Source organism: Mus musculus, chromosome 2, assembly GCF_000001635.26.
Source record: "Mus musculus strain C57BL/6J chromosome 2, GRCm38.p6 C57BL/6J".
Taxonomy (NCBI): domain Eukaryota; kingdom Metazoa; phylum Chordata; class Mammalia; order Rodentia; family Muridae; genus Mus; species Mus musculus.
This window is the reverse complement of record NC_000068.7, coordinates 89,486,624-89,497,436: the sequence shown is the minus strand read 5'-3', so window position 1 is coordinate 89,497,436 and position 10,813 is coordinate 89,486,624. Positions and strand designations below refer to the sequence as shown.

Below are 10,813 nucleotides of genomic sequence, written 5' to 3'. Positions count from 1 at the left end.
TTAACAGAGAAACGTAGTTTATAAGGTATGTTTATATGAGAAAATTTAGTCATATTTATAAGTATATCAGAGTATAAGGGAGCAAATATATTTATTTATGTTCTGTAGTCTTCGTATGAGGTTTTATGTATGAATCTTAAATTGATGACTATAAAGATGTTAAGGTATACATATTATAGGAATGCTAAACTGAGCAATAGTATAATTGGTCTATGGAAATACAGCACTGATAGTTAAAGATAGTTTAAAAAGCTCTACTTTGTAGAAGGTGAAATGTGAAAGCAGGAACAGAAGATATAAAATGTTTTCACTCATGTCATTTAACAGGTATGATGTTTCCAGTTTGTGAATTTTGCAAGTGCAGATCTCCTGAATCAGATGTTGACAGTGGGAATGATACACTCAGAAGGACCTTCATGGTCAGCTTCTAAATAAAGCCCAGATTTGCTTCATATGTCCTATCTCACTCCTACATCTACATAAATACATTCTTCTTCTTCTTTTTATTTCTTTTTAATTTTTTTAATTAAAAAATTTTTTTGATTTTTTGAGACAAGGTTTCTCTGTATAGCCCTGGCTATCCTGGGACTCACTTTGTAGACCAGGCTGGCCTCAAACTCAGAAATTCGCCTGCTTCTGACTCCCTAGTACTTGGATTAAAGGCGTGTGCCACCATCCCCTGCTCTGAATGCGTTCTTCTTTCTTTCTTTTAGACAAGATACATTTCTGGATAGGAAAATATTGCCAGAATATTTTACATATATATGAATGGAATATATTATACACATATATATATATGTATATATTTCTTCTAAGGTTTATATGGCTTTTAATTTAACTGTATACCTCAACACTCAATAGTATTCATGAAATTAATATATATATCACATATATTTTTATATATTTGTAATTATGCTTAGAAAATGATGAGACATATCTTTCCTTTCACCAGATGTAGGATCTATTTAGTGAGGATTTGGGGAAACTATACAACATACACACACACACACACACACACACACACACACACACACATACACATACACATATTAAATAACATCATATTTCCTGGTACTTGGCAATCATCTTTATTATGTGGTTGATTGAGATGACTTTTTTGGGAGGGATCATGGGAGATACTCAAAAGCATTGCTAACTGCACACACACACACACACACACACACACACACACACACATATATATATATAAAATCATGTATTGAGAAGTAATTTAGGACCATTACATATACTACCACCAACAGCAATACCAAAATGAATTCTTTTGGTATCTGATGGTAGAAATGTTGAAGTTAGGGTACAGTTAGGTTTATCATGTGGTCCATATTACCTTTATAGAAAAGAAAAGAACCTGAGACAGCATCAAAAGGTACATTGCGCCAGAGCTCACATTAGTCACCAGTGATGACACTTCAGCTGCAAGAATGTCCAGGAACCTCTCTGGATACACAATTTAAACCCATGCTTTTACATTTAATGGCCTATTTGTAAAGGTTGGAAACCTTTGAGAAGTGTGTACAGATGTTTATTAGTGCAAAAGCAACGATGATCTGGATGCCCATAGATATCCAGATGATGTTTTAAATATGTTCTCCATAAAACAACTCATATGGCACCAGAGTTCACATTAGTCACCAGTGTTGACAGTACTTTGGATCCCATTAAAGAAGATAATTGAAGTCAGTATTAATTTATAAAATCTCATTTGTCATTTGTAACCAGTTTTAAAGGAATCTTAATAAGTTTGGAAATATTTGCAGGACTCTGTATATCTCATAAAATGTAGATAGAATAGAAAGAGATAAGGCGGCACTACTACACTTTGGTAGTGCACTGGAAATGATTCTGACTGCATCTCTTTGAATTCTTTTGATTTTCAATGAAGAAGGAAATACATTTTTAATTATATTTAGAAAGTGATGAGACATGGTTTTTCTTTCACCAGATATAGAGTTACTCTTTAGTAAGTTTTCAGGACTCTGAACACTGAACTTCTGTTTGCCAACTCCCTACCTACAGAGACATATACATATTGCAATGCTCTACTTTTGTCTACTTCTGCTTCCACTTTCTATGTTCCGCTTTTTCATTAACTACACGATTCTAAAACTTCTAATAGTATAGTAGATTTGGTGACTGTTGTTGGTTACATTAAGGGGTTGTAGCAAACTAGTTAAATGATGTTATTATAAATGAACATAGTGTGTTAGGAATGGTTCTAGGTATGGTAAAATGGACAGGATTAAGACTCCAGAAACACCTGGTAATCTGAGATAGATAAACTAAATACATAAAACATCAGTGTAGTATATATTAATGTAGTTACAAGACAAAGTTTAAAGTCATCCTTTTAAATTTAATGTGAAGATTGTAAAGGTGGCAGGCTTCTATGAAGTGCATACAGATGCCTGGTAATGCAACAGAGTCAATCATCTGGGTGATCACAGATATCCAGATGATGCTTTTATTATGCTCTCCACAAAACAACACCTTCAAGCAGTGACTCTACACTCTTTGATATACTCATTTTAAAATATAGTTATTTTATGTGAGAGTTTGTTTTCATGTATACAAGTGTACCACATGCATGCATGGTCCCACATAGGTCAGAAGAGATATTGAACCCATAGGAACTGGAGTTACAGATAGTTGTGGACCATTATGTGTGTGACAGGAATTGAACTAGGATCCCTGTAAGAGAAAGTCATGATCTTAACCATTGAATTAAATCTCCAGCACTATATTGAAGGCTATTGACATGACAGATATTACATTTCTAAAAAGCAGGTGCCCTTCTAAGTATTTCTAACATGTTTGCCAAAAGCAACATATTTTATATAGTAAGTTTATGTATAGGAGTGTACTACAGAGATACATTGATACTTAAAATAAACCCTTGTACTTTCAGGCACAACTAAAATTTGCATGGCGGAATAGAATCATCAACAGGAACACAGACTGCCCACTAAACACCTACTGTATGTTCACCATTGTAAAAGCAATTGAGGCAATGGTTTACATGCTTAAAAGGATTCATAGCCACATAAGTATTTTGGGACAAGTCTTGTTTGAGCTCTCATCTCTGAAATAATCCCCCTTAAAAGGTCAATGGGACAGAACCACAATGTCACAGAATTCATTTTTGTGGGTCTTAGTCAAGATCCTGCTGGGCAAAAAGTATTATTTGTCTTGTTTTCACTGACTTACATTGTGACAATGTTCGGAAACCTGCTCATTGCACTTACAGTGATTGCCAGCCCCTCCTTAAACTCCCCAATGTACTTCTTCCTTGCCTGTCTGTCAGTCCTGGATGCTCTTTATTGCAATACAATCTCACCAAATTTGATTATAGACTTGTTATATAATAAAAAGAATATCTCCTTCAGAGCTTGCATGCTCCAGCTGTTTGTAGAGCACTTATTTGGAGGTGTTGAGGTCTTCCTTCTGGTATTCATGGCCTATGATCGCTATGTGGCCATCTGTAAGCCACTGCACTATTTGACCATCATGAACCAGAGGGTGTGCATTCTTCTATTGCTGATAGCTGGAGTTGGAGGCATCTTACACTCACTGATTCAAGTTCTGACTGTGTATAAACTTCCTTTTTGTGGTCCCAATGTCATTGATCACTTCATGTGTGACATGAATCAATTACTCGGGCTTGCATGCACTGACACCTACTTCCTTGGCATCACTGTCATGGCCAATGGTGGAGTAATCTGTGTGGGAATTTTCACCTTTCTCTTAGTCTCCTATGGAATCATTCTAAACTCTCTTAAGACCCACAGTCGGGAAGGAAGACATAAAGCTCTGTTTACCTGCAGTTCTCACATCATGGTTGTTGTCTGCTTTTTTGCTCCCTGTAGTTTTATATATGCTAGACCTGTCTCCAACTTTCCAGTGGATAAATATATTGCTGTGTTTTATACAGTTGTTAGTCCCATGCTGAATCCATTGATATATACCTTGAGAAATTCAGAGATGAAAAACTCTATTAAAAAGCTCTGGTGTAAAACTCTAACAACATAAAATAAGATTGTTTTCTCACTGTACTCAGCTATTAACTATAAATTGAAAACTAGAAATAAATTCTAACAAGTAATGCTGTGCTTTCCTCATGTAGGCATATTTTGTTATACAAAGTCATTGAAAATTAAGAATAAATTTTCAGTGGCCTTGTATGTCTATTTCATACATATTGCTTTATGAGTGTTCCTAATCCTTACCTCAGGATCTCTTCTACTTTTAAGTATTTATATAGCAGTGAAACTGTGCGTAGCTGATAATACCAGCAGTCAATAATTTCAACTGATCATTTGCAGCTGAAATTGAATTCTATATTCTGAATACCAAGTTAAGCTGAAGTGAGCACACGTTTCTATATCTTCATTGCCAGTCAACACATTTAATATTTATATTTTTAAATAGATATCTCTGAAGTTGTTTTCATGTTTGTGAAGAATTTTACAAAGAACTATTATGTGTAAATACCATGTTTAGTCAAAATTGCATTGTACTTCAACATTTTACTTAGATATTAAAGGCAAATTTTAGAATAATCAAAATTTATTCTGTAATTTCTGTAAAAAAAAACTACTAAATTTCTTTTCAATCATCATCCATTTTGGGAGATCACAACCTAAAAAAAGATAACATTATTTTCATTGCAATACGGAATATAACGTAGAATTACATCTATTCTTTTATATTGTTTTGTTTGATATCCTTGCTTTTAAATAAATATTACTGTATTTTTCAATTACTACACTGTGATGTTACGATAACATATAATCCATAATAAAGAGATCATTCCAGTGAAGAAATTATTTTTTCGGTATCTCACATGTAGCTTTTCATATTGTTTGCTCCTTACAAACCTTGTCAGCCAAAATCTACTAATTCAGCATTACTTCCAATAAAGTTAAGTTTTATTACCTATATTTTCATATGCATTTACTAGAGAAGACAAATAATACATGAGAAGAAATAGTCTGGACCTATAGATGAATGTTGCCTTACAACTTTAATCATTTGAAAACAACTGTATTAATCAAACTGCCCTGTAGTATATCTAGTTCATTTCTAAATTTTGTATGGGCTTACCTATATTGTAAAAATTACTGAAACTAGTTTCTATATCTGTCTAATACCATTCCTAGATCTTTCCTCAAATATAATCAGTTTAACATCATATTTATATAACTTTAAAATATATTTTGATGCTTTTATTATTTTTTGATAATGAATGACATTCATAGCACACACATGATTTTCTAACCACCCTTATGGCTCCAGAATCTACATATTTACCATTGTCTTTGGTTATCTCCAAGTACACCCTGGTCCTCTCTGAGTACTATTTAAAGGAAAACTGGAATCAGTATTTGGTTGTAGTATTTAGTGTATTTACACAATTTGGCACTTATATGGAAGAATAAAAGCCCAAAGATTTTTGTATGACTCAGTATATAAATATATATATATATATATATATATATATATATATATATATATATACACACACACACACACATATTTAGACAGTTGTAAGCTCCCTGAATGAGTGCTAAATTCTTTTGTATGTTGTTAGTAAAACAGAAAGAAGTAGGGCTGTACCTACCTTCTGAAAAGTATTTGTTTATATTAATATGCTAGAACTTTCCATATTAGTAATATCAGGACTTTACTAAACATATGGATTTTGGAGAGATGGTTCCTCAGTTAAGCATATAACTGCGTTTTTAGAGTGTGGAGATTTAGTTCCTAGTATCCACAGCGAATGGCTTTAAACTGTCTAAATGTAATTACAGAGAATCTGATGCCCTGAAGTTTCTGTGGGCACCTGAACTCTCATTGCACAAGAATATTCAGGCTCATGGAGATACACATGAGTTTAAAAATTAACGTTAGAAAATCAAGACACAATAATTATTTGTACTGATCATAATAATGCAGAGATTCGCAGCTGTTGGAAACATAAAAGTGAGGATCAGATGAAGCAATTGCTATAGATAAATAAACATGTAAATACTTTTATAGTAACTAAATGCAGTTTAAAGTCAATAGTTTTAAGATTCATTGAAAGTCTTATGAAGACTGAAGTACTTAAAGAAAGGGAATATCATGTCTAATAGTCCAAAACCAAACCAAAACCAAAACCAAACCAAACCAAAACAAAAACAATGGGCTTGATGCTCCTAATGGCTAAGGTTATCTTTCAAAGGTAAACATTCCAAGTATGAACACTTCAAGTACAAGATTGATGTTGTATTAACTAATATGTGGATGATTTATTTACTATCCAAGGAATAGATTTCTGGAAAGGAAGATTCTCCACTGAATTTTGTTCTCGAAAACTGTGCTAAATCCAAACGCTGACATCTTTGCATACACTAGCAAGATTTTATCGAAAGGACCCAGATGTAGCTGTCTCTTGTGAGACTATGCCGGGGCCTAGCAAACACAGAAGTGGATGCTCACAGTCAGCTAATGGATGGATCATAGGGCTCCCAATGGAGGAGCTAGAGAAAGTACCCAAGGAGCTAAAGGGATCTGCAATCCTATAGGTGGAACAACATTATGAACTAACCAGTACCCCGGAGCTCTTGACTCTAGCTGCATATGTATCAAAAGATGGCCTAGTCGGCCATCACTGGAAAGAGAGGCCCATTGGACACGCAAACTTTATATGCCCCAGTACAGGGGAATGCCAGGGCCAAAAAGGGGGAATGGGTGGGTAGGGGATTGGGGGTGGGTGGGTATGGGGGACTTTTGGTATAGCATTGGAAATGTAAATGAGCTAAATACCTAATAAAATGGAAAATAAATAAATAAATAAATAAATAAATAAATGAAAAAAAAGAAAACTGTGCTAAAAATGTAATATTTTAAATGCAAAAATATTTTAAATGAGAAGTGTATTAATGATTGTGATACAGTGATTCATAGAGATTTTGCTTTAAAATAATTTATAACTGAGCTTTAGAATGCCATCCAGGGTAAGTTTCCATCATGCGTTCTTATGCACATATGCTTTATAGTTTTCCATTGTTTGCTCCCCACAGTGACCTCTTGTATGTCATATTCCTTCATATTTCCTTTCTTTCTCTGCTATTCATCGCTTCTTTGCTTTTACTGCACACATTCCACCACACTCGCTTAGGAACTCTTCTTTTAAAAAAATTAGATATGTTCTTTATTTACATTTAAAATTTTTATCCCTTTCCTCATTTCCTCTCCAAAAGCCCCCTATCCCATCCCCCATCCCACAGTTCACTAACTCACCCACTCCCATTTCTCTGTTCTGGCATTCCCGACACTTGAATATTGAGCCTTCACAAAACCAAGGGCCTCCCCTCTCACTGACGTCCTACAAGGACACCCTCTGCTACATATGAAGCTGAAGGCTTGAGTCCATCCTCCTGTACTCTTTGGTTGGTGGTTTAGTCTCTGGGAGCTCTGGGGGGTACTGGTTGGTTCATATTGTTGTTCCTCCTATGCTAACCCCTTCAGCTCCCTCAGTACTTTTTCTAGCTCCTTCATTTGGGATCCCATGCTGAGTCCAGTGGTTGGCTTTGAGCATCTGCCTCAGTATTTGTAAGGCAGAGCCTCTTGGGAGACAGCTATATCAGTTTCCTATCAGAATGCACATCTTGGCATCCAAAATAGTGCCTGCATTTGGTGACTGTATATGAGATTTATCCCAGTTGGGCAGTCTCTGGATGGCCTTTTCTTCAGTCTCTGTTCCACACTTTGTCTCCGTATTTATTCCTGTGAGTATTTTGTTCCCCATTCTAAGAAGGATTGAAGCACCCACACTTTGTTCTTCCTTCTTCTTGAGCTTCAAGTGGTCTGTGAATTTTATCTTGGGTATATCCACTTAGAGAGTTTATAGCATGTGGGTTTTTTTTTTTTTTTTTTTTTTTTTTATTGGGTTGCCTCACTCAGGATGATATTCTCTAGTTCCAACCATTTGCCTTAGAATTTCATGAATTCATTGTTTTTTGGGTTTTTTTTAAAATATTTTTTATTACATATTTTCCTCAATTACATTTCCAATGCTACCCCAAAAATTGCTGAGTAGTACTCCATTGTGTAAATATACCACATTTTCTGTATCTATTCCTCTGTTGAAGGACATCTGGGTTAAGCTCCTGGCTATTATAAATAAGGCTGCTATGAACATAGTGGAGCATGTGTCCTTGTTATATGTTGGAGAATGTTCTGGGTTTATGCCCAGGAGTGGTATAGCTTGGTCCTCAGGTAGTACTATGTCCAATTTTCTGAGGAACCACCAGACTGATTTCCATAGTGGTTGTACCAGCTTGCAATCCCACCAACAATGGAGGAATGTTCCTCTATATCCACATCCTCACCATCATCTGCTGTTACTTGAATTTTTGATCTTAGCCATCCTAACTGGTGTGAGGTGGAATCTCAGGGTTGTTTTGATTTGCATCTCCCTGATGATTAAGGATGTTGAACATTTCAGTTGTGAATTCTTTGTTTAGCTCTGTCCCCCGTTTTTAAATAGGGTTATTTGATTCTCTGGAGTCTAACTTCTTGAGCTCTTTGTATATATTAGATATTAGTTTTCCATTGGATGTAGGATTTGTCAATAGGATAAGACAGTCAACCAAGATATTTGGAAAAGATCTGAGGCCTACTCTTAAGAGCAGTTTGTTTCTTCTTGGGACTATGTTATAAAAAATAATTTCTAATTGCAGATGGTTATCAATTGGAAATTGCTTCTGTGTTAGGAAGCAAGCATGTGTTCACTTCTCCTTTCACCTCTAAGACACCATCAGGTAAGGCCTTGTGCATGCTGTTCTGATATCTGTGAGTTTATATGTGCATCTGTCCACCTGTGTTTAGAAATCCTTCTTCTTTGATGTCCTCTACCCCTTTAGCTTTACACTCTTTCTTCCTCCTCTTTCACTGTGTTCACTGGGTATGTAAATGAGTGGGTCTGTGACTCTTGTGCTTTCTCCTTGACTCTGTTCCTTCTGCTTATTTGTTTTGTCCTATTTAGATTTGTTTTTCTTTTATCTTATTGTATTTTCTTTTATTATTCTTATCCTTTACATTACTGTTTGTTTTTAATGAGTGGCATAAAGATGGAGGGTCTGTGTGAGAACACAGTTGGTGAGGAACTAGGAGTTGTAGAGGCAAGGAAAACTGTAGTCAGAATATATCATATGAAAAAGTTCAATTTTAAATAAAAGAAAAAAGAATGTCTTCTCACTGAACAAGATCCCAATCATAAAGTAACAGCCGCAAAGTCCTGAGGAAGAATGTAGCATGCATCTCTACAGAAGGGTTTCTTATTACAACTGTATCAAAAATCAAAGTGGCATAAATATCCATTTGATTAGAATCAATTTAATATACAATTTCTGAATGATGATTAAACAGTAATGGTTTTATTCTGTGACAAGTAAATATATTATTAAGTACTTAATTTTAACATTTTACATTTGAAATAACAATTCATTCTTTTTCTCTTGTTTATCATTATTTATTTTATTTTTTGAGATTGTGATGTAATTATATAAGCCCTCCTTTATGTGTTTATATATTCCTAAATAGTTCAAAAATAATCTTTTCAGTGTGTTTAATGTTATATTTTTGTATTTTCTGAGTCAATCACTTGATATTAGATAACCAATTTCTGTGTTATTTCCTGGGGAAGACTATTTCTCTTGCTCTTAGTTTCCTGAGGTGCCTCTCATAACATCAACTAAAAGGTTTTTGTTTTGTTTTGTTTTGTTTTGTTTTGTCTTGTTTTGTTTTTGTTTTTGTTGTTTTGTTTTGTGTTTTAGAGCTAATTCTCTTTGGAGACTAAGATCTTTGACTGAATCTTTCTCAATATCAGAGAGTGATATATGTGGTGGTGTGTGGCTTCAAAATAAGGCTAGGTGTGTTTCCTTCTTTGGGTTGCATTACGTACTATCATAACATACAGCTTTAAGAATATTAACTTCATCATTTTTGAAATTTCCCTCTTCAACTTATAGAGTTTTCATATTATTTTTCAGGTGTCTACTCCCTCTTTGTAATGCTCAGCTCCATGTTTTTAGAAGGTTTATTGAGGAAAAGAAATCTATCCAGGAAAGTTTTCTTTTTCTTGATTGTGTTCCAAGCAGTCTAACAACCTTACCCATAATGATGCAATAGTCTAGCCCATTGGAAATATAGATGATGTGAAGAGTTACTTACTCATGGAAAATTATCAACACAAATAAATGGAGAATTGTTTTCCTGTTCTGACAGAATATGACCCAGGAGGGTTCTAAAAATTCAGTTATATACATGCTGGAGGATGTCTTAATTAGGGCTTTGTCTTTGAGATGCCATGTTCTCTTGTATTCATTACTAATCCAATTCTGGATGGAATTTGTATCTTAGGTGAGACTGAGGAGAATATGAATATCCTAGTAAGTCAGAAATAGTGACCTTAGGAAGACAGTAAATGGATAAAATGATACAGAATTTTGCCCTGTGTAAGAGTAAACCCTATCACTAACTTGTTTGAAAGATAATATCTCAGGTTTTTCTGTTATATGAAATCTTTATCGCTTGGGCAGATGGATACTATAGTCAGTCTCTAAAACAAACATTTTGTTGTTGTTTAAGTGTAATTGTCCAAAAGAAAACACTTTGCACAGGTAATGTGATTTATATTTTCTTTCTTTGTAGCATCAAAGGGGGCCTTGGATAGCTTAATTTCCATGAATTAGATGAAATTTATAGAAATGCAGCAATTTTATTTTTCTATGAAATTATTTTCAGTAGC

General features: G+C 34.5%; 1 protein-coding gene across 1 annotated transcript; it reads left to right on the top strand.

Moving 5' to 3' along the window:
• Positions 1–3,090: 3,090 nt before the first annotated feature.
• Olfr1242 (olfactory receptor 1242) lies at positions 3,091–4,143 on the top strand. Its single transcript, NM_146968.2, has one exon. The coding sequence runs from the start codon at positions 3,127–3,129 to the stop codon at positions 4,045–4,047; it is 921 nt and encodes a 306-aa protein (NP_667179.1). The 5' UTR covers positions 3,091–3,126; the 3' UTR covers positions 4,048–4,143.
• Positions 4,144–10,813: the final 6,670 nt, after the last annotated feature.